General features: G+C 37.4%; 1 protein-coding gene across 4 annotated transcripts in view; it reads right to left on the bottom strand.

The window, feature by feature from the left end:
* SRBD1 (S1 RNA binding domain 1) overlaps positions 1 to 25,435 on the bottom strand; it is a 224,887-nt gene that overhangs the window by 135,837 nt on the left and 63,615 nt on the right. For all 4 annotated transcript variants that reach the window (XR_002342735.1, XM_021087562.1, XM_021087563.1 and 1 more), the window contains exons 12-14: positions 24,003 to 24,160; positions 18,600 to 18,690; positions 17,803 to 17,910 (exon numbers count right to left, since the gene is read on the bottom strand). Coding sequence is in view for 3 of the 4 variants with exons in the window: in XM_021087562.1 (XP_020943221.1) it covers positions 17,803 to 17,910; positions 18,600 to 18,690; positions 24,003 to 24,160 (357 nt within the window). In the remaining variant the exon portion in view is untranslated. The remainder of the gene's footprint in view (positions 1 to 17,802; positions 17,911 to 18,599; positions 18,691 to 24,002; positions 24,161 to 25,435) is intronic.

Genomic DNA, 25,435 nt, shown 5'->3' with positions numbered 1-25,435 from the left:
CAACCAAAGGACTCTACAACTCTGCCTCAGGAGAGCTAAAATGATTACAAAGAAAGAATTTCATGACTTTTTACGCAGTCTCACGCTTCAGGGTCTCCCAATTTCCTATGACTATGATGAGTCACATCAAATTATTAAAGGAATACATCTGCAAAAGATGATGTCAACTGTGAAGGGGGAGGGGGTAAGGAGCTGACGAAAACTGTGGCATGACTGGAAAGGTATACAACTTCCAGCTTTCATTCTATAAACTATTTCCTAATATCCATCTCTCTCAACCCAGAGGTCACTCTTCCTAATGCCAGGGGTGAGCCATATATAGTTTATGGCAATGGCGGCAAGAAGTTCTGCATTTCCTATGCTGTCAAATGGGCTAGATGTACCTCTCCCACCCACTTCCTTAATCACAGACTCAAATGCCATATAAACTATATACACTGCTCACCCCCCACATATACCAAGTAAGCTATCTCCCTTCAGGAGACCTCTGTAGCTCACTCTATGTGGACAGTTTGTCTCAAATATCTGCTTTCCTTAAAAAGAAAAGGCCATCAGCAAACTCATCAGTGTCAGCTGTAGTGTTGGTTTCTTATACTTTAAAGGTCAAACACTTTAGTTCAGTTAATAACCAAGACCAGGTCTGGGTTGAAATTTTCCTGCTGTATATGAATAAAAAGTTGCTTAAGCAACTACTATAGACAAAATTACAGAATATCAAGAGAATATGCTCTCTTTAAAGCATTTTAATACTACTAACTACAAAAAAGCTTTTGTTATGATAGATTTTTAAAAGACTTCTACAAACCAAGGTTATGTTAGCAAGTTGAAAATAAAAGTATAAACTTGAAAGGCCAACAAACACATGAAAAAATGCTCAACATCGCTGATTATAAGAGAAATGCAAATCAAAACTACCATGAGATACCACCTCACACCAGTCAGAATGGCCATCATTAATAAATCCACAAATAACAAGTGCTGGAGGGGCTGTGGAGAAAAGGGAACCCTCCTGCACTGTTGGTGGGAATGTAAACTGGTACAGCCACTATGGAGAACAGTTTGGAGATACCTTAGAAAGCAAGTACATTTCATTTTCTAAAACATCCTACAATTTCTATTCTTTACTATTCAGATTAAGAGAGTTCTCAGGTAAAAATAATAGGAACAGATCCACTCAATCCTTGTGATTATCTAAAAAGCAAAATGGCTTTAAATTTTTTTTTTTTTTTTTTTTTTTTTTACGTAGGAGAAACATCCAACAAATACTTGTGAAACAAAGAAAGAATGTTTCACAACTGAGCTACAAGAATTCTACCCCATTTACTCAGCCTAGAACAGAAATAGCCTCTAAAGCACGCATTTACGGGCAAAGAAACATTCCACAATACACATGGCAAACCTTTTCTGAGTGTGTTTCCTTTGTTCTTCTTAAGACTCAGTTTCCCACATTACTATGTTTAAAAGCTTTTCCTCAGATGGCTCAGTAAACAATAAACAGGCTGTGAAGTTATAGTTAAACAATCTCCGAATAAGACACTGACACTGCCTTTTATTCTCGCTTTCACGGAGGCCTGATGAATTCTTTTTGGTCACCCTCTTCAATCTTCTTATAACCCAGAGGAGCGCCTCATCACTCTAATCATCGGCACCACACTGGACTAAACACTTTCCAACCCGAAGGAAAACACAAAAACAAATTATCTTGGGAAGGGCACAGCTGGAAAAAGAATATGTCCTTAACTTCTCATTTACTCTCTTCCCTAGCTAAGGATCGCCACCCAACCATCACCACCTTCACCACAGCCCAGCCCACCCCACCCCCAAGACTTGAAACAACTGCTTTAAGTTCTTTTAGTGCAGCAAGCAAGAGCTTGTAAAAGGATGCAAACCAGCTGAAACATTTGACAGACAGTGTTAAATACCAGGGAATTCCTATCAACCATTTTACTTTAAAAGGTACTTTGATGTTGGCTATCTTTCATGTACCTCTTTCATGGCACATTAATAAAGAAAACGGAGCTGAAGTAAATCAAGTCCCAAGGTCACATCTAGAATTACAGTGCTGTAGGTACCTGATGAAATACGGATTAATGCTGCATGAGTAGTGAATAAATAAAAGCTCTTCTACCCACCAATCAGGCAAGGTTTTTACAAGTGCTTCTGAACTTTATTCTGCAACTAGACCTGAGACATCTTTAATCCCCCATGCCCCTGAAGTCTAATTATCATAATGTGAACCCAAATGTTAGGGTCCCTTCAAAATGCAAGTGCTGTGAAGCAGAAAAGTAATGGGAATTAAGCTGGGTGTAACCTTAGAAATGTACGGATACGGGGAACTTGAAAGTGGTATTTCAATAAGTTAGGAGAGCATGACACAAAGATTTAGCCGCATAAAATATATTAGAATCAAAAGGTGCCCACCTCAAAAAATATATATATATAAAACACAAAGTGGATCCAAAAACTATTTCCAAATATCGAATTCTTGCCTCAGAAACTTCAAATCCTATATAACCAAAGGAAAAGGATCTCAAGAATCCTTGCAACGTTGCATTGTTCTAATGCAACTGAAATATGAACAGAACCATAGTGATTCTGTACAACCCACACAGTTCTAATTTAAAAAAAAATTTTTTTTGTTCCAAATAATTAATTGAATACATTTTTTAGAGAGTTGGCCAAAGGTGAGGGAGAACAGGAAGCTGTTTGATACCAAAGAAAGGCGAAAAATACAAATCAGAATACACCAAAGAATTGACAATCTCAAGGTAAGACTCATGTCATTAGTAATTTGTTGGTAACAAATTTACACTCTAATTTATTCTAGGAACTATGATCTAAAAAAGAGGTAAAATTACATAATCAAATACATTCTCCTTTACACACCATACATCTGTGTTCACTATAGCACAGAATTTAGCATCAATCAGGACTGCACTGGGCTCTGATCACAGAGATGGTTATTTACAGACCAAGAGATCTACACTACAACACTATAAGATGGCTGCCAACTTCAATAAATACACCATTTTTGGAAAGATATGTGTATAATTATTTCACCAACTTATTTATAAGCATTAGAATCTTAAAAACTATATTTTTTTCTACTCGACGTTTCTGTGATAAAATAGTGTTCGTCTGATGTTTGTACTTTTAGAAATAATAGAACTATGTATCTTTGAAATTGGTGAACTCCATTCTACTTTCACGACCACAGTAAAATATTAGTTTAGAGGGGGATCTGGGAATATAAGGCTGTACATACTCAGACAAACTGAAACAAAAAGAGAAAAAAGTAAAGCAATTGCTCAAAACAAGGCACTGTTCCTTCCATTCCTAAAGGTTATCAAAAACACTCATAACATTCCAGAGTACATCAATTTTTACATTAATGCTAAACATGCTTAATTTACATTTTTAGTTCTGTTATAGCAAATACACTTGTCTAAACAGAACATCTGTTTTGGTTATAATACACTGTATCTTGGGCAAGAACTTGTAATAAAACTAACAAAAACAATCAAGAATCTTTATTGGATGTGGCAACAAAAGCAGATTTGTAACCAAAAACCTTAAGACATGAAATGACCATCACTGGGCTCTAGGCCAGTTCTAATCTAAGTCAATAAACAAAGATCTGCAAGAGTTAAGAGGGTGCGAGGGAGGCTAGGATAATTCCTGCAGATACTTAAGTTGGACCTGGGGGTTCAGAAACACATGGGTTACAAACTGCTAAAACATATTTTATTTTGATCAAAAACTGTCAAACTGAATCCAAATCCAAATAGTATTTTAAAACCACACATGCATACACCATAATTATTCATTCCTTATGCCTCCTTTCCAACATATCTCACTGAAACGGTCTATTTAAATATACAGGTATATTCTGAAAAAATATTCTGGCTGTTTCAACATGAACTAGATTGTATTGGTTGGAGAACAATTTTATTTTTAAATGTAATGTCCCCAACATCCCAGAAAGTAAGTCTTATAAACAAGAGTGTAGTGTTTATAACAGCCACGGAAGTGGAGAGAGGAATATCAATGGATAAAAGTAAACGTTTTTAAACCAAAAGAAACAGGTTCAGGTGGTTCGGGACATGGGAGGTCTGTTTCATGTTATTCTGAGAGAATCTTCAATGATCAGATTTCAAAGAAAAACTTAGATACCATCCTATTAAAATCTCTAAGAAAGTTCTTTCCAGAATCACCAAAGTCATGTATCATCTGTATTACAGTTCATCCTGTTAGATTAGGTCCAACAACCCAAGTATTTCAAAAACTTTTCTGATCCTGATTTTAATACACATCAATATCCACAAACTTGAAAAGCAAACCTCCAGGCCTTGACTAAAGTCCTGATTAACATGCTAACTAATAGAGTGTCTCTGGCACACCGCTAGAGACCTCATACCAGACATCAATCCAGCTGTTAATCAGTATCCTCTTGAAAAGCCTCATAACCAAATCTCTATTTCTCTATAAGGGCATCAAAAGACTATGAAAAGATGTGCTGAGATTCAGATGCACCTACCAGTCTAGCTTTCTTAACAGAAAATGAAATAAAACCAAAATGTTGTATTTATAAGAAATGCATGCTGCCTTCCAATGGTTATGTTCTACTCTCCCTTCTTAAATGCTTACTATCCAATCTTTTACAGTTTAATAATAATCTTGCCTGATCATATCACAACAGTCATTTGCATAACCTTTCCCCATGGGACATCAAAATAACACATCTGCCCATCTCCAAGCTGCCAGGTTGGTGAACCTGTGAAGGGGCTGGGAGAGTGGTACACCCAGACAGGGCATGGAAGCTCTAAGCCCATCCCACATATCTTGCCCTACACATCTCTTCCATCTAAATGTTCACCTGAATCCTTTATTGTATGTATCCTGTTTACAATAAACTGGTAAACACAAGGAAACTGTTTTCTGAGTTCTGTGAGCCCCTCCAGAAAATTAACTGAACCTGAGGAGGGGGTCCAGAGGTTGGCAACTCCAATCTACAGCCAGTTGGTCACAAGTCCAGGTGACAACCTGGGCTTGCAACTGGCATCTGAAGTTAGGGTGGGGGCGCGCATTGAATTAAATGGCAGGACACCTATCTGGCGTCAGAGCATTGCTGGTTGTGTATGTGTGGGACATCCCATACATACTTTGAAACTGGGGCCAGGAACCCCGAAGAATTGACAATAGGAAACATACTCTACATAATACATGTACATAACGAAAACAAATATTCATGAAGTAATACCTAGGCTTTCTATATGAAATGAACTTTATTTCCTATTCTTTTCTATTAAATTTTAAAAAAGAATGCTAGTTGGGACCCACCACCTCTGACTTGACCTTCCACCAATGAGTTGCGACCTACTATTTGAAAAACAAGGCCCTAGGGAGCTCATGATACTAAAAAGATGAAGATAATGAGAAATGAATCTGGACGCTATAGATAAATGAGGATATAAATTCATCACATTTATGTCAGTCTGGGTTTTTCCTTAAAATATATCTCATATACCATACCACATGAACTGAATTCCTCTCACTAAAAGAGTATTTGTTATACACGTATCTATGAAAAAACTTCACTTCTTGTCACACTCTATCCCTTACCTTGCTTTTAATTCTCCATATATAATTTACTAATTGACCTAGAATATATAAACACACAACACTTATCATTTCATGTTTTCCTCGCTAGAATAAAAGCTTCAAGAAAGCAGCTATCTTGTTCACGGCTCTTACTATAGCACATAGTACTGTGCCTACCATATAGCTTGGTTACTAATAATACTTTGCTGATGGTAGGAGAGCACATGGGATGGTTTTGTTCTGGCTAAAGTCCCAAAAGTCTGTTCTGCAGTGTTAGCAATCCTACAATTTTGTCCTATTAAATAGGTATGTGTTTAAGAAAAGGGACAGATGGGAGCTAGAGCTGAAAGAGAAAATTTCCTTTTTTTTTTTTTTTTTTTGGTCTTTTTAGGGCCGCACCCTCAGCATATGGAGGTTCCCAGGCTAGGGGTCCAATCAGAGCCACAGCTGCCAGCCTACACCACAGCCACAGCAATACCAGATCCAATCCGCATCTGTAACCTACACCACAGCTCATGGCAATGCCGGATCTTTAACCCACTGAGCAAGGCCAGGGATCGAACCTGCGCCCTCATAGATGCTAGTCAGATTCATTTCCACTGAGCCACAACGGGAACTCCGAAATAGAAAACTTCTTTAAGAAGATTGTTGGAATGCAGTGGCAGGTCTCCTGCTGCCCTAATCTCATTCAGAAGTGTCTTGCTCACCCCATGCCAAGTGACAGGGGCTTCTCTAAGACACATCCGTGAACGGAAGAAAGGGAACAGATGCAAACACAAGCAGTGGAGAGAAAGAGAATAAAAGGGGGGGAAGAGAGCTGCATTATGGATAAGTTGCTGATTCCCCTTGGAGAGTAGGCAAGGATGGATGAACCAAATGCAGGAGGAAGGAGGAGGTGGCTTTAAAGAGGCTCTGTCCAAGAGAACTGAGGAGCAAAGAGACCCAGAGAAGAGTGGCCCAACTGATGCCTGGGTCTGGAGAAGGAGAGTCATAACCAGTCAGCCAGAGACGATATCTACCAAGTCACATGGACGGCAGCTCAAGGATCCTGTCAGTGAAAAAATCTCAGAAAACAAAAGCAAAATTTTTCAAAAACACCCCATGGAAGAATCAATCAGCAGTGGTAAATGGACAACCAAGAAAGAAGGTTCTATTCTCAGACTGCAACTGGCCACACCTCATAAGACTATGCTGCTTTTCCCTATTCCCAACTCTGAGGACTAAACTTAGGGGGATCAGAAAATTCAGCTAGTGAATTGGGAAGGAAGACAAAAATAATGAGAAGGAAAGAGAGAGGAAGCTAACCATGCCCCATGCAAGCCCCTACAGTAAAACAGTGTTTCCAGAGTGACAGGGAATTTAATTTATATCAAGCTTGAAGCTTTGATTACTACACTAGAGAAGAGATTTCTGTTGCTAAAATGAGATTGTTCTAATGGCTAGAAGGGAATGAAAAAGCTGAGATCTGACCATTATTTCAGCCAAGGATGAAAAGAACTACTCCAAACATGAATAAGGAATGGGACAGAAATTAAAAAGTGCTTTCTTCTTGCACCTTATTGAGTCTTCCTCATTCAATTAAACATTTACATGTGATAAATGTTTGTTGAATGAATTAATGTATAAGTAAAATACCTAGAATAAAATATAATATTAATAACATTCTCCAAGTGCTGAATTACAAATTGTTTTTCTTTTCCTTTCTGTATTTTCCTGGATTTTTCAAAATCTCTCAAACATGCTTACAAGAAGAAAAAAAAAAAAAAAAGACTATCAAATTGCTAGAAACAATATCACGCACATGTTTCATAGGCATTCATAACCACAGGAAACAAGTAAAAGAATTACTTAATTCTTAATTCAAAAACGTAAATTGAGATGATTTAAAATGATCATCTAATTTTCCCTTATAGTTGACATCATTGATGTCTGAAAACACCAAATTTTAAAAGAGACTAAAAATAGAAAATCAAGTAGTGACTTTGTAGACAGTAACAGGGAAGATTACCTACCTGGATCAACAGTTTACTGAAAACAATTACAAATCCTAGATAAAATACACCTGAAATGCATCAGTAGGTTGGCAAGAAAAATATGCTCAAGCTAAAAAAAAAAAAAAAAAAAAAAAAAAAAAAAAAAAAAAAGAAGTAACCATGGGAATCTTGATTTCTGAAGCTTTCACCTGAGGGCATTGCTGAGCCAGGGGAATTTTACTTTCTATCTTCATGGCTTCAGAAAGCTTAACAGAACCAAAGAATTAGAAGAAAAAACCCAGGGTCCACCCAAGACGATGTTAACAAAAGAGTCCCCCAACACCCTCTCACATATAAAGCTGATATCCCAAAGAGTTAAACCTTCAGTATAAGGGTCAAAGTATATCCTCTACCCTAACCCTAGGATATTACAATGAAAAGAGACTATTCAGAACTTGTCACAAGAGGAATCTCTGATGAGAATATGGAACCATAAGACATCTCTCTCATTTGCAGCCTAAATTCACACTACCTGGGTGGCCAGAAAAAAATTCAAGTGGAGAATTTAATTTAAGTGAACCCAAACTGGTAGTGTCTACAGGAGTCTGGCAGAAGCAAATGCAAATCCTCTTTGAAGCAACCCGCAATCAATCCAGGCTTCAATGAATTCCCACAGATAAAGTTCAATGAAAATAAAGAGTTTTCAATACAAATTAACTGAACAGAAAAGGAAACAAGAGAAGAACCAGCAGTAACAACAGATGACAGAAATGGATTTGCAAGGATTTTAAATATTAAAATGATCACAAAATAATGCCTAGTGTGATTAAGGAAATGAAAGATAGGTTTAAAAATATATTCAAGAATAATTAAAAAACTGTAAGAATGATCAAGCAGATCTGAAAGAATATCAAGTTTCTAAATATAAAAAAGAGCTGAAATTAAAAATTAAATGGATGGATGTCGATTCTCCACAAATTAAATTGTACAGCCAACTTAATCCCAATCAAAATCACAGCGGGCCCATTTATAAAAATTGAAAAGCTTATTCTACAATTTATATAGATGTGCTATGACCTAGAATAGCCAAAATAATTTTAAAAAAGAAGAACAAAATTGAAGGATGACACTATCTAATTTCATCACACTCAGCTACAAAATTAGTACTGAGTAGTATTAAAGATACAAAAATTGATAAATTAAACTGAACTGACTCCAAAAATAGATCCACAAGTATATGAGCTGTTGATTTTCAACCAAGATGATACCAAAGTAATTCAATGGGGAAAGGAAAATCTTTCAACAAATGGTACTGGAATAATCCATAGCCGTATAGGAAAAAAAAGAACTTCTCCTTACACATAAAAATTAACTTCAGGGAGTTCCCGTTGTGACTCAGCAGGTTATGAACATGACTAGAATCCATGAGAATGTAGGTTCAATCCCTGGCCTCACTCAGTGGGTTAAGGATCCGTCATTGCCATGAGCTGTGGTGTAGGTCACAGACACAGCTCAGATCCTGAGTTGCTGTGGCTGTGGTGTAGGCTGGCAGCTGCAGCTCCAATTTGACCCCTAGCCTGGGAACTTCCATGTGCCACAGGTATGGCCCTAAAAAGAAAACACACACACACACACGTATTAAATGCATCACAGTCCTAAATAAAAATTAAAGCTATAAAACTTCTAAAACAAAACAGAGGAAAATCATACTGACCTTAGTTTCTCCAAACATTACTAACGTAGGACAAAAAAGCAAGAACTATATAAAACAAATTGATAAATTTGACTTCATCAAAATTTAAAATGTTTTCTTTTCAAAAGGCCATGTTAAAAAAATGAAAAGGCCGGAGTTTCCACTGTGGCACAGTGGGTCAAGAACCTGACTGCAAAACAATTTGGGTTGCTGCATCATCATAGGTTGTGAAGCTGTGGCTCAGAGTCAATCAATCTCTGACCCAAGAATTTCCATAGGCTGAGACTACAGCCATAAAATAAGAAAAAAATAAATAAATAAAAAGAGAAAAAGGCGGAGAAATGGGAGAAAAACATGTATTTAACAAAAGACTTGTATTCAGAATAAATATAAAATACTCTTACTTAGTAATAGGAAGAAAAACAATAAAAAAAATTTAAACAGGAAGATCCAGACAAATACTACAAAGAAAAACATATGGATGACAAACAAGCCAATAAAGATGCTCAACATCAATTGCTAGGGAATGGAGATTAAAACCCCAGTGAGACATCACTACACATCCACTAGGATAGCTACATTTATAAGACCAGTCACACCAAGCAGATTGACGAGGATATTGAAAAGCTGGAATTGATACTCTGCTGGTGAGAATGCAAAACAGTAAAACCACCTAGGAAAATAGTTTGGCAGTTTCTCAAATTAAACCTATAACTACCATACAACATAGTCATTCTACTCCTACTTAGGTATCCAGGAGAAATGAAGCACATGTCCATGTAAAGACTGAACAAGAATGTTCATACAGCTATATTTGTAATGGTCAAAAACTGGCAACAATCCAAATGTCCATCGATAGCTAAATGAACAAATTATGATTTAACCATAATATAGAATACTTACTCAGTAACAAAAAGAATAAACTACTGACATATTCAACATCATGAATGAACTTCAAAATAACTACACTGGGTGAATATATGCTGCACGACTCCAGTTACATAGAAATCTAGACAATGTACACCAATCTATGACGACATAAAGCAAATCAGAGGTTGTCTGGGGGATGGAAGGTGAGAAAAGGCAGGAAGGATTACAAAGGAATATGAGGAAATTTGGGGGTAATGGGTATATCCATTATCTTAATTGTGGTGAAGGTTTCATGGGAGAACACATATGTCAAAACTTAGGAAACTGAAAACTTTAAATATGTATAATTTATTATATGTCAATTATCACTCAATAAAGCTGAAAAACTAACACACAGGGCTTCTGGAAGTGGAACATGTAACTTCTAGAAGTAAAAAATATTGGTGGATGAGTTTAATAACTAAAGAAAAAGCTAGTAAACTGGAGGAAAGATCTGAAGAAATCAACCATAAAGCAGCCCAGAGAAACAAGAAAAGGAAGATGTAAAGAGAGAGGTTAAAAGGCATGTAGGATAGAATAAGAAGGCTGAATAGATATAATTAGAATTTCAGAGGGAGATCAGAGAGGAAAAAATATGACAGAAGTAATATTTGAAAAATGACAGCTGAGATTCTAAAGACCCAGATGTCACCGTACCGATTCAAGAGTCCCAATAAATTTTAATTAGAATAAAGAAAGCTGTATAAATGCTACCTAGTAACAAAAGGATCAATAAACAATTTGATGCTTTATTTCTTTTTTTTTTTTTTTTTTTTGTCTTTTTGCTACTTCTTTGGGCCGCTCCCGCGGCATATGGAGGTTCCCAGGCTAGGGGTCAAATCGGAGCTGTAGCCACTGGCCTACACCAGAGCCACAGCAACGCAGGATCCAAGCCGTGTCTGCAACCTACACCACAGCTCACGGCAACGCCGGATCGTTAACCCACTGAGCAAGGGCAGGGACCGAACCCGCGACCTCATGGTTCCTAGTCGGATTCGTTAACCACTGCGCCACGACGGGAACTCCTGATGCTTTATTTCTTATCAACATAACTATACTCTTCTTCTTGAGCTGTCAACGATAAGGTTGAAAACAAATGCCATTTCTCCTAAGCTCATACAAATACCATACTCAACATGCCTACAAATAAATATGGTAATTATGGTCAATAAGTCTGTACTAACAGGTTTAAAACTAGAGATACATCAAAGAGAGGAAATAATCCAGCTGTCAAATAGAGGAGATGTCAAATACATGGCATAACCAAACAAAAGAATTTGGAAAAAGGGGAGGGATGTAAGAGAGAAGGGAAGAAGGAGAAAAATGAGGAAGGAGAAAGGGAACAGGAAAGGAGACAAGAGGAGGAAAAGGAAGAGAAGAAATCAGGCAGCTCGGCTGTTAACAAAACACCATAGTTGGCGAAGAGAAGCCTTAAGAAAGAAGGGGAGAATCAGCATCCATTACTTTTTCAAAATTACCCCCAGGTTATTTAATAGCTGTGTACTCTGTTTCTGTTATCTAAGCTGATTAAGGTTCTCTCATTAACTTTTTGGTTTCTTAGAGAATAAAGCTTCGAAGCAACCATACAAGTAACTGCGAGGAAATGAGGTTTTGTGGCTTCAAAAAAAAAAGTCAGAAGAACAGTTTCAACCGTAATACAAAACTCATAAGCCATAAAGAAAGATAAATCTGAGAAAAAATTTTTAATTCTATATAAAATAAAGCTTGAAATATAAAAAAAAATAGGGAAATTTTTGCAAAATTTGCAAAAGTTATGACAGATTAATCATTAATAGAAAGACATTTACAGACAGTAGACATTAAAGATATCATCAGTATCTGTAAAGAAATTTTTTTTTTAAGCAAAAGATTTTTCATTAGCCTCACTGTTAGGCAGTTTTCACAAATGAGTTAACACTTCGAGGCTCAAGCTCTTCCCTGCAATTAAGTTAGACTTCGAAAGGTACGTCAACTTATCTCAAAAAGCAATTCCTTAAATTATATCTTCCTTCTATTAAATGGCCGGTACCCTAGTGAAATAAAAGAAGAGGTCCAATGGGTATTCCACAGATGTCCAACACCAACTCTTTTTTCCTAATAAGATCTGACCATTTGCTTGTCCTTCAATGATCAGGCCCCCTGGAATATATCTAACCTCAAAAGCTACAACCCTAATCCTCTACTAGCTCCCCTTCCCTCTTCTCATTCTTTCATCCCACATTACACCTTCTCAGTTTATCCGTTTTCTAATTCTTCCACTATCCTAATGAGTGAGGTCTTTAGGAAGCAAAATTAATGTCTCTTTTTTCCTACACCTGTCTGCTCAAAGTCATTTGAAAACTTCAGCCTTTAGAGTAGAAACAGTAAGCACATGGAAGTTCCCATGTTACCACTGAGCCCCACTAGTATACATGAGAATGTGGGTTTGATCCATCCCTGGCCTCACTCAGTGGGCTGAGGATCTGGTGTTGCCATGAGCTGCGGTGTAGGTCACAGATATGGCTCAGATGATGTGTTGCTATGGCTGCAGCACAGGCCCGTGGCTCTACCTCAGATTCGACCCCAAGCCAGGGAAATTCTATGTGCTGCAGGTGCAGCCCTAAAGTAGGAAGAAAGGAAGGGAGAGAGAAAGAGAGGGAGGAAGGAAGGAAGGAAAGAAAGAGAGAAAGACAGAAAGACAGAAAGAGAGAAAGAGAAAGAGAGAAAGACAGAGAAAGAGAGAGAAAGAAAGAAAGAAAGAAAAGAAAAGAAAAGAAAGAATGAAGAAAGAAAGAAAGAAAGAAAGAAAAAGAAAGGAAGGAAGGAAGAAACAGTAAGCATGGGTCTGATTTAATAGCAGAAAAAAATTTTTTGGGGGGGGGGTCTTTTTAAGGCCACACCCACAGCACATGGAAGTTCCCAGGCTAGGGGTTGAATTGGAGCTGCTGGTCACAGTCACACCAGATTTGAGCAGAGTCTGTGACCTACACCACAGCTCACAGCAATGTAGAATCCTTAGCCCATGGAGCAAGGCCAGGGATCAAACCCGCATCCTCATGGATACTAGCTGGGTTCATTACCACTGGGCCATGTCGAGAACTCCCTATTTTCCATTTTCCGCTCCCAGATTTTAAGTGTTCTCCTGCATCTAGAACGCACAGAATGCTGTGATCTCTAGCAATGGTTCCACTATTAGCATAAACCTTGTCAATCATAGTTTGAAATATAAGACAGCAAATATTAGAGATAACTTTTGATTCTTTCATAGTTCACTAATAAATACATAACTCTAACCATGCAATATTCTTACTTCAGAAATCATCTTTGGCAAAATATAAGTCTATAACCCACCAAGTACAAAGTCCTGCATCAATGAAAAGAAAAAAAAGAAAACAGTACAATATAGGTTTACCAAAGCATTAACAGAGAGGAAATTTTCCATAATTATTGCATATAGTAATTTTGGTCAATAGTCTTGAAAAGACTTGAGTTCCCGTCATGGTGCAGTGGTTAACGAATCCGACTAGGAACCATGAGGTTGCGGGTTCAATCCTTGGCCTTGCTCAGTGGGTTAAGGATCCAGCATTGCCATGAGCTGTATGTAGTGTATGTCGCAGATGTGGCTCGGATCCTGCATTGCTGTGGCTCTGGCGTAGGCTGGCGGCTACAGCTCTGATTAGACCCCTAGCCTGGGAACCTCCATATGCCGTGGGAAGCGGCCCTAGAAAAGGCAAAAAGACAAAAAAAAAAAAAAAAAAAAAAAAAAAATAAATAAATAAATAAATAAATAAATAAAAATAGTCTTGAAAAGACTTATCTGATTAAAAATAGTTTTACCCTTAATATTTAACAATGAAAATGACTAAACATTTATTGAGATGCATCGATAAGTACAGAAATATGCAGTGTGAAGGAGGCAGAGATAAGGAGAACATGGTACACTGATTTAAGGTTTCAATATAGGAGAAACCAAATCAGTGCATATAAGCACAAATGTCTCATTAGGAGCTAGTCATTTCTACATTTCAATAAATCTTGCTATATAATTTAGCTACATAGCAATTACACTGCTACATAAAAAACACTATTTTTTACAAAAGGAAAAACAGGAATAGTGTTTTGAAAGGAGAAAATAACCAAGTATGATGTTTTGAAATGAATGGGAATATACACAGAAATCCTGTTGTGGCTTAGTGGGTTATGAACCCGACTAGCATCCATGAGGATGCGGGTTTGATCCTTGGCCTCGCTCAGAGGGTTAAGGATCCGGAGCTCCTGTGGTGTAGGTCGCAGTGTGGCTTGGATCCTGCGTTGCTATGGCTGTGGTGTAGGCCGGAGGCTACAGCTCAGATTCAACCGCTAGCCTGAGAATTTCCATATGATGAGGGGGCATCCCTAAAAAAAAAAGGCAAAAAAATGAAATAAAAGGGAATATATATTCAGATACTCAAAAATTAAAATGAGTGCCTATGTGCTAGAGGATTGAAAAGAGCAAATTATTCTAGCATATACTTAAAACAAATGACACATATAATAGTATTTCTTTTCACAGACGCATCCTATATTAAACACATGGTCATATCATCTGCAAGATGATGAATTTATCAATTCCTTTTCAAGGAATTCTACTTATTTCTACCTTATTTTCTTCTCTTATTTGTGTTATGCAATATCTTTGAAAAGCTATTATATAACAGTAATGATAGTGGATTTTTTTCCTCCTTTACTTTTATTACAGTGCTTCTAGTGTTTCCCTTAAGGTTGATACTGCCTTTTGTCTATTTTTTTTAAAAAATCATTTAAAGGAAATAGTCTTTATTTATGAGTATTTTGAAAATACTGATTCCTATTTTATTACATTTTAAAAATCAAGAACTAAAGATAACACGTATGCTTTTTGCAGAATTTTGCCATAGAGGTTTTTTCCCTTTTGATCAATATGCTAAATTATAGAAATAGTAGATTTCCTACAATTGAACCATCTCTGCAGTTCTGATTTGAACTTTACTTGTCATAGTGTATTATTCTTTTAATGTACTGTTGGAATCCTTTTGCTAATGTTTTATTATATGCTTTTGAAATCCTCAAATAATGCAAATGTCTAGTCAGAATTTACAATGAGTACTTTAGGAAAATCAGCTGTTCAGTTTCATTTTGTTATCATTCTGCCAGTTCAGCATGCCATTATGAAGAAACCATATTTCTCAGCCATAATTTCTCAAAGTTACATTGCAACCTACATTTAAGTTGAAATTTCTATGCTTTCTCTGGCAGTCATTTTTAACCCTCTGATAATCTGATAGGCATTCCTATAATTCTTTCAGCTACTCGTCCTGAAAAACATTTTCCTGACACATCCACCAGCACATTCCCTCTTATCCATTCCTTCCAGCACCTTTTACCCTGACATACTTGCCATAGGTTAACATACACCGTGACTTATCTTCTGACTTGTAAATCCCATGTACCCTGACACATCCATCCAAATTTTTTTTGCAGTAAATTAATTCTAAATACAAACACAAAAAGAGATAAATACAAAAGAATGTTTTAATATTTAATATGCAAGATAACTGTAATGAAAACAAATATAATTGTAACAAAAACTTCAAAATGTTACTGAAAGCAAAAGTATTCCTCATTTCAAGTGATGAAGGGAAGAGAAGCTCAGAAAGGAAGAGTAACTCTCAAAATTGCATAACTAGTAAATGGAGACAACAAAAGATGAACCCCGCTTTGTCTGGCTCCAAAGCTCAGCCTCTCTCCATTGCCACACATAGCTGACAGTTCAAGAAAGGAAGACTCTATAAGCAAATTCAGATGAAATCTAACAAGTCTTTCAGTATTTAATGTTTTTAATGATTTGAAAGTTCTATTTATAATCGGAGTTCACGTGGTGGCGCAGTGGTTAACGAATCCGACTAGGAACCATGAGGTTGCGGGTTTGATCCCTGCCCTTGCTCAGTGGGTTAACGATCCGGCATTGCCATGAGCTGTGGTGTAGGTCGCAGACGCGGCTCGGATCCCGCGTTGTTGTGGCTCTGGCGTAGGCCGGTGGCTACAGCTCCGATTAGACCCCTAGCCTGGGAACCTCCATATGCCGTGGGAGCGGCTCAAGAAATGGCAAAAAGACAAAAAAAAAAAAAAAAAAAAAAAAAAAAAGAATCAGAGAAGTTGCCTGAAATAAACTGAACTGGCTATGCAGGTCCCTCTATTAGGTTCTCAAAAGACTGGATGCATGAGTGCAGTTCCCAGAATTGAGATTCGGAGTGCTTCCCAGACCAACCTGAGCAACCACAGGGAGAAAGAAAAATGCTGAGGCAGATTATTCAATCTGATCCTTTCCTGAACTATGATCCCATGGCACCGATAGTTTGTCTCTGACCTTCTTTCTACTCTCCTTTGGTTGCCCTGAAATGTTTTTCTAACATCCTGATTATACTCTTGGCTCATGGAAAACTGTACTAAATACAAGGCCTATCTCACTTTTGGCCTATCAGTGTGGATGAAACTGGATCCTAGAATTCTTCCTGTGTTGGGTTTTGTTTTTCTTTTTTTTTTTTTTTTGTCTTTTGTTGTTGTTGTTGTTGTTATTGTTGTTGTTGTTGCTATTTCTTGGGCCGCTCCCTCGGCATATGGAGGTTCCCAAGCTAGGGGTCGAATCGGAGCTGGAGCCACCGGCCTACGCCAGAGCCACAGCAACGCGGGATCCAAGCCGCGTCTGCAACCTACACCACAGCTCACGGCAACGCCGGATCGTTAACCCACTGAGCAAGGGCAGGGACCGAACCCGCAACCTCATGGTTCCTAGTCGGATTCGTTAACCACTGCGCCATGATGGGAACTCCGGGTTTTGTTTTTCTTTTGCTGATCCTGATCACATATTTATCAGTTGACTATACTTAGTTGTGATGTTCCTCAAAAAGCAGTGGGAGATGGCTCTTACTTACTCTTCCCCAGATATCATCCATTATAACTATCTTCTCTCCCAGATTTAAATCCTTTAGGATTTAGCATTCTGCTGCATTTTGGAAAAGGGAAATGTGTCTATTTGAGGTCAAAAAGAAAGTGAGGAAACAGTGTGGATGAAAACAGAACTACTCTAGTTCCAGGTCTAGGACTGCAACTAGAGAAACAGGTCATGCTAATCCAAGTTATGTCCCAGTTAATTGCACACCTATACAAAATGAAAGCATGTGATGAAGAGACAAGAAAGGAACATCAGAAATGCTTTTAATCTGTAATACTTACCTTGGCTCTCAGTTCTGAAGGCCAATGATTCACAGACATCAAAACTTTAGGACAAGGCTAAGTTACCTATAGTCTATAGCTGCTAGCTGTATACAGCATTCTACTCACTAGTCCCTAATTAGCTAGAGCCCTCATGCAATGTACAGCCTGGAAAATCCCATGAATCCAAGTAAGCCCTAACTTGCTGAGTCTGTGGGAGGTTTCAGGATATTGAAACTCAAACTTTTCCACGAGATAGACACTGTAATTGTTCTGCAAAGCTCTTATGAATAGTAAGAGGTGATATAAGGGCAAACAAGGTATGTATCTTAAAAAGAGAAGGGAGAATTCATTACAGAAGAAACTTTAGAAGTTCCTTTGCCTCTCAAAGAAAAGAAACATTCCTAACGGCCTTACCAGTAAACAACATCCAGTGGTGCAAAGTAGTTTTTCATTATCAGGTCAGCAAAGTAAGCTTCTGTTTCCCGGCAGGCAGTTCCATTTCCAATCACCACAGTGCTGCAACTTCAAGGAGAGACAGAATGCGAAAGTGGATGAGGTCAAGGCATGCTTCTAAATCAATCAGGAGATGTACAGAATACACAGACATTATTATATGATGCTCTTAATCTCTCATACAGTCAGGCAACCTCTCCCCTATCTCATAAGGGCAATGCACACTTCCACAGAATAAAAGACATTGTCCCTGCACTTGGTACTATAGGAGGCAGTGGAGAAATGTTTTATGTCACACAATCTCAAGAATAGTCAGGTTTCTTTCCATATAGAAGGAACCAAATTCAGACATGAAGAAGTAAATTCTGGAGCATTCTAAGCCATAATAGAGAATTATGACTGAATTATGTGATATGTTTTCAAATAATTTCTGAAGCTTCTAACCACTCCCACATCCATTCCTCAAATCCATGAAAAAAGCAAAAGAGAGAGAAGGTCCAAACAGAAGATTTAAATGCTCGCTTTTGCTCATAATTACCACTTTTGTTTAGTGAAAGCAGCAGAGGAAAAGAGGAGCATGTCTCCAAAGGCTCCAAATGCAGGGTTCTCCAGCAATTTGCCCCAGCAGTGCTTACATGGTTCCTTCTTTCTCACCAAGGCATTTCCCTTAATCCCTCCCTGGCCCAAATTAGGGACTTCAAGGGTATCTCTGATTGGCTGAGCCACAGAAGTACTCAAAAGGTTATTTATTTTCATACTTGAAATTCAGCAAAAGCCTCTTTATTTTCTCGGCCTCTCGGAAGCCTTGTCCACAATGCAGGTAAACCACATCAGTATGAAGTATCTGACCTTAGAAAAAAATGAAAAAAATTATAAAACATAACCCACCACTGATTTGATGAAGCAAGGTGAAACTGAAAAGAAAACTGGCTCATCTTTTAAAATGCAATCTGAATCAATCATATTCCTTAGATTCTCCCTAACACTCTAAAATTTTGCTATTTCCCAAGTTACCAGGACTCTATTCTGTTGCACAAATCTTTATTAGCTAGATAATATGCCATGATACCTAAAAGAGAAATGACTTTAATAATATTTAATATCAATAAAACTAAAAACTAGTATTTGCTGAATATTTACTATATATCAGAGAATGTTGTAATACTATTCTATTTTTTCCTTTGGGTTGTAGGTGTGTAAATTTCTTTCCCTTAAATAATTTTTTCAGTTGTTTTCTTATAAACCATGGGCTTTTCTCTATTATACTGCATTTCAGCTAGAAATGTTTTAAAATTTGAAACTAACTACCTAAAAAGTAGATATAATAAGCTAAGTGACCAACTTAAGAAGTTGGGAAAAGAACGAAATAAAAACGTAAAAGAAAGTGAAAAGAAGAAAATGATAAAGTTAAAACCAGAAATTAATAAAACAGGAAAAAATATAAAAGAAAGAATCGACAAAATTTAAAGTCATTTGTGGAGTCTCCATCGTGGCGCAGCACAAATCTGACTAGGAACCATGAGGTTGTGGGTTCGATCCCTGGCCTCGCTCAGTGGATTAAGGATTCAGCGTTGCCATGAGCTGTGGTATAGGTCGCAGACGTGTCTTGGATCCCATGTTGCTGTGGCTGTGGTGTAGGCCAGCAGCTGTAGCTCTGATTTGACTCCTAGCCTGGGAACATCCATATGCTGCGGGTGTGGCCCTAAAACGACAAAAAAAAAAAGTCATTTGTTACGAAAAATACATACTTGCAGCAATACCAATCAAGAAAAAGAAAGAAGGCACAAATATAAATTACATTAGAAATGAAAATATATTAAAATATAAAATATATAAAATATATTAGAAATGAAAAGGGGTATGTATAACTAGAGATTCAAAGTTGGTGAAAGACTTAAATATAAGACTCCTGGAGAAGAACATAGGCAAAACATTCTCTGACATCAACCTTGCAAATGTGTTCTCAGGTCCATCTCCCAAAGCAACAGACATAAAAGCAAAAATAAACAATGGGACCTAATCAAACTGACAAGCTTTTGCACAGCAAAGGAAACCAAAAAGAAAACAAAAAGACAACTTACAGAATGGGAGAAAATAGTTTCAAATGATGCAACTGACAAGGGCCTAATCTCTAAAATATACAAACAACTTATACAACTCAACAGCAAAAAAGCCAACAACCCAATGGAAAAATGGAAAAAAGACCTGAATAGACATTTCTCCAAGGAAGATATACAGATGGCCAATAAGCACTTGAAACAATGCTCAACATCCCTGATTATTAGAGAAATGCAAATCAAAACTACCACGAGATACCACCTCACACCAGTCAGAATGGCCGTCAGTAGTAAGTCCACAAATAACAAATGCTGGGGCGGGGTGTGGAGAAAAGGGAACCCTCCTGCACTGCTGGTGGGAATGTAAGCTGGTACAACCACTATGGAGAACAGTATGGAGGGACCTTAGAAACTATTCATAGAACTACCATATGACCCAGCAATCCCACTCTTGGGCATATATCAGGACAAAATCTTCCTTAAAAGACACATGCACCTGCATGTCCACTGAAGCTCTATTCACAATAGGCAAGACATGGAATCAACCCAAATGTCCAAGGACAGATGATTGGATTGGGAAGATGTGGTATATATACACAATGGAATACTACTCAGCCATAAAAAGAACAAAATAATGCCATTTACAGCAACATGGATGCAACTAGAGACTCTCATCTTGAGTGAAGTTAAGTCAGAAAGAGAAAGACAAATATCATATGATATCACTTTTATCTGGAATATAATATACGGCACAAAGGAACCTTTCCACAGAAAAGAAAATCATGGACTTGGAGAATAGACTTGCGGTTGCCAAGAGGGAAGGGGAGGGAGTGGGAGCTTGGGGTAAATAGATGTAGAACGTTGCCTTTGGGATGGATGAGCAATAGGATCCTACTGTGTAGCACTGGGAACTCTGTCTAGTCACTTATGATGGAACTTGTAATGTGAGAAAAAAGAACGTATACATGTAAGTGTAACTGGGTCACTATGCTGTACATTAGAAGAAAATACATATATAAATAAATGATAAAAAAAAGAAATGAAAAGGGGTATAACTAGAGATTCAGCACAAATTTAAAAAATACGGAGACATTATTATAAACAACTTTAAGTTAATTTAGATTAAATCATGAAATGGATAAATTTTAGAAGTCTTACCAAAACAAAAAATACATATGTGTGTATGTATGCATGTGCGTATAAAATTTTAAAAAGAACCATCTGATAAGCAATACAGCTATCCTATGGCTTTTTGTCCAATACCTAGCAGTAAAGGACAGCTCAACAGATACAAAAAAAAAAAAAAAAAACCTGATAAAATATACTTATCATTTATTGTAAAAATGCATAGCATAAAAAGACAAAGCAGCCAGGATAGCAAAATCAAAAACCCTTGATTACACCTATAAAAAAGTATCACTACAAAACTCCAAAGAGGAGGTGTGAACAATGCACCAACAATGACAAGGACCAAAGGCATGGGCATTTCTGTGGGAGGAGGCAGAAAGAAACAATGGAGTATCTCCTGGACCTGAGATTGGAAGAAACACCAAAATGTCAGAAGGTGCTTCCCTGGAAATTAAAACAGGTCTGTTTGAGAACAAGAAGTGAAACTGGAAAAGACCTTTGCATACTCTAATTTATAGATCAGTACAAAGGTTGCACAGTACGTTCAAAAAGGATTGGAGAACTCTGATCTCTGAACTCAAAATGAACAAGTAGACTATTCCTTTCAAGAAAAAAACCCAGAGTGAGAAAAAAAGTACTAAGAATCATATCCACACTGAGCTAGGTTAGGGACAGTATGCGCAAAGGTAGTGGGGGAAGTCTAACTAAAAGGGAAGAAAGCAATAGGAATGCAAATTTCAGAAAGTATAAAGTTATCTCTATACAAATAGATATAACAGTTTTTCTTCCCAATAATTTGGAAAAAATAGAAATGACAGTTCTAGATACATAAAGCACCCTACCCAGTCTTCCATTCTAAAAGTTGATGAAAATGAATTTTATCTAAAACTAAGCAACAGAAAAGAATCACAGTCAAATTTCATATAGAATGACTATTTCTCAAAACAGGAAATAAAAAAGATGAGTATGATGACCTCACGGAACAATGCACCCCAAAACAGAGGAAAAAATGTAATCTAATATATAAGGAAAACTATAAAAAAAAAAAAAGGTTATAGTAAATGAGGATAAAATAAATCAGAATTAGAAAATCTCAGAAATAAGAACTCAGGAATGAATTAAATATGAAAGAAAAGGTTATTCCGGAAATGAGAACCTAAACCAAAGAAAACAAAATAAAAATTTAAAAGATTTAAAAAAATTAAAAGGTGAAGAAATTCACCATAGAATTATAACCTATTTTTTTATAAGTATCAAATGGAAATTCAAAAACTTAGTAACTTAAATAAATAACTCAAAGTTTCCATTGTGACTTGGTGGGTTAAGAACCCGAAGTTTTCTCTGTGAGGTTCAATCCCTGGCCTGGCTCAGTAGGTTAAGGATCTGGTGCTGCCACAAACTGCACCATGGGTCACAGATGTGGCTCAGATTCAGTGTTGCCGTGGCTGTGACACAGGCCACAGCTGAGGCTCCAATTGGACCCCTGGCCCAGGAACTCCATATGCCACAGGTACAGTCACAAAAAAAAAAAAACCTTCAATGGATGCATTTAATAGTAGATTAGCACAATAGAGGATTAACCTAAAGATAATCAATAGAAAATAAAAGATTGGAAAATAGAAGAGGAAATTGAATGGTCTAATATACATATAATTGGAATTCCAGAAAGAGAAGCTAAAAGTTTCACAAACCTCAAGCAGAATTCATGTGTTCCCTACCCCATGACCAAGAACAAAAACCAACATGCACACGAACAGCAAAGCACATAAGAAAACTTTGGAAAGCTACAAAGAAAAGGCTTAGCACCCAGAGGAAAATATTATTACCTTCAAAGGACCAATAAGATTTTGGGCTGATTTCTCAAGAGAAACTGTAGTAGCCAGAAAAAAAAGAAAAAAGAAAAAAGGAATGTATCTTTAAGTATTGAAGGTAACTGCCAATCTTGAATTCTACACCTAGCAAAAATATTTTTTCAAACCAAAGGCCAATCAGAAACTTTCAGGCATAGAAACTGAGACTACCTGTCACAAGCTGATCCACATTAAAAATAACAGCCTAGCCCGATGGGAGAGGGAGGGAGTGGGAGGGATCGAGAGCTTGGGGTTATCAGACACAACTTAGAATAGATTTACAAGGAGATCCTGCTGAGCAGCATTGAGAACTATGTCTAGATACTCATATTGCAACAGAACAAAGGGTGGGGAAAAAAAAAACATATACATGTAAGGATAACTTGATCCCCTTGCTGTACAGTGGGGAAAAAATAAATTTAAAAAAAGAAAAAAACAAACAAACAAAAAACAGCCTAGACTTCCAAGCAGAAAGAAAATCATCCCTGGAGTTCCCCTTGCGGCTCAGTGGTAATGAAACCAACTAGTACACATAAGGACATGTGTTCGATCCCTGGCCTTACTCTGTGGGTTAAGGATCCGGTGTCGCTGTGAGCTGTGGCATAGGCCGGCAGCTGCAGCTCCTATTCAACCCCTAGCCTAGGAACTTTCATATGCTGCAGGTGTGGCCCTAAAAAGATTTAAAAAAAAAAAAAAAAAAAAGAAGAAAGAAAATGATCTCGTGGAAACCAAGAAGTGCAGAAAGAAATAAAGATAATGGAAAGGGCAAATAGAGAAAAAAAAAATATTGACTGCACAAAACAATAAAGACGTCCTGTGGGGAGCTCCCTGATGGCTTAGTGGGTTAAGGATTCAGTGCTGTCACTGCTGTGGCTCAGGTCACTGTCTTGGCCCGGAAACTTCTGCATGCCACAAAGGAAAGGGCATAAATGATAGTAAATGTTGAGTGTTTGGGTCAACAAACAAGACAAATAGGAAAATTGATTCCGATCCCATATCTCTTTTGATGAGAAACCTATCTTCTAATCCTCAAAAACTAACATTTCGAAATTCGTATGAAATACATGAAGTGGAGTTTATGACCAACCAACCAAATTCTATACAAAAAGCTAAAAGATATGCTTACTGGTAGGAGAAATTATAGCTAATTTGCAACCATGTTTGTAACCAGGATCCACTCCCATCAAGGTGCGCCCTGGGACTGGGCTTGTTAAAAGGAGCTGACGAAGGTTCCTTCCAAACATCATCACTGATTCCTTCTCTGCATCTGATGTTAGTTTGGCTCTTTAGAAACAGAAAAAGAGAAAGAAAAAAAAAGATAAAGTATTCAGTGTTTCATTCATTCAAATTTTCTTTCAGAAAAAGAACAGAATTCATTTTATCCAATTATTCCTTACCAGAGCATTTATTATAACAATTTAAGAGAATAAAACCATATACAAAATTATAATGAGTCTATTTTTGCTAATCTCAGTAATACACGACACCATAAACAATTTGTGGTATCAAACCTGCAGAGCTTGTCATATCTACACTCCTTTTCTAACTGCTCTTCCTTATGTAAAAAACCTATATATCATCTGTGTTTACGAAAGAGCCAGAGTATATAAAGATTTGGACATTATATGGGATGTCAAATTAAAGTTTACCAGCTGATGAAATATATAAACACATGATTAGTAATAAAAGATTAAACCATAAGTAGCCTCCATCAATACTTATATCCTCATCTATATGTATCTATCTCCATGTCACTGTCTCACTCCATTCTATTCCCCACATCGAGCCCCTTGTTTTCTCACAGTGATGTGACATGGCCACAGATACTAATACCAGTCTAGATCCATGTCTCCGATAAATAACTTTCCAATTTTATCCAGAGATGCTATCAAAAGTCTACTTTCAGGAGCTCCCTTTGTGGCTCAGCAGTAATAAATGTGACTGGTATCCACAAGGACGTGGGCGATCCTTAGCTTCACTCAGTGGGTTAAGGATTTGGCCTTGCCATGAGCTGTGGTCTAGGTTGCAGATATCACTTGGATCTGGTGTTGCTGTGGCTGTAGTGTAGGCTGGCAGCTGCAGCTCTGATTCCACCTACAACTTCTAGCCTGGAAACATCCATATGCTGTGGGTACGGCCCTAAAAAGACAAAACCAAAAACAACAACAACAACAACAACAAAACAACAGTCTACTTTTGAAATCTTTGATAGGATCAGAAAATATATATGTGTCTATACTGGACTTAAAGGCATTTGGAAACTAAGTTTCGCACCATTCACCTATTTAACAAAAGTTCCTAACATATTCTCTCTCGAGAGTCAAAAGGATTTATAAAAAGTATGTCTTCTCTATTACACCAAGTTAAAAAAAAAAAAATGCATTGGCTACAAGAAAACTGAGAAACCAGGAGTTCCCACCATGGCTCTGTGGTCCACGCACCCAACTGGCATCCATGAGGACGCAGGTTCGATCCCTAGCCTCGCTCAGTGGGTTAAGGATCCAGAGTTGCCGTGAGCTATGGTATAGGTTGCAGATGAAGCTCAGATTCCAGGTTGCT

Source organism: Sus scrofa, chromosome 3, assembly GCF_000003025.6.
Source record: "Sus scrofa isolate TJ Tabasco breed Duroc chromosome 3, Sscrofa11.1, whole genome shotgun sequence".
Lineage (NCBI taxonomy): Eukaryota > Metazoa > Chordata > Mammalia > Artiodactyla > Suidae > Sus > Sus scrofa.
Note: the sequence above shows the minus strand (reverse complement) of the source record. Positions and strands in the feature narration are given on the sequence as shown.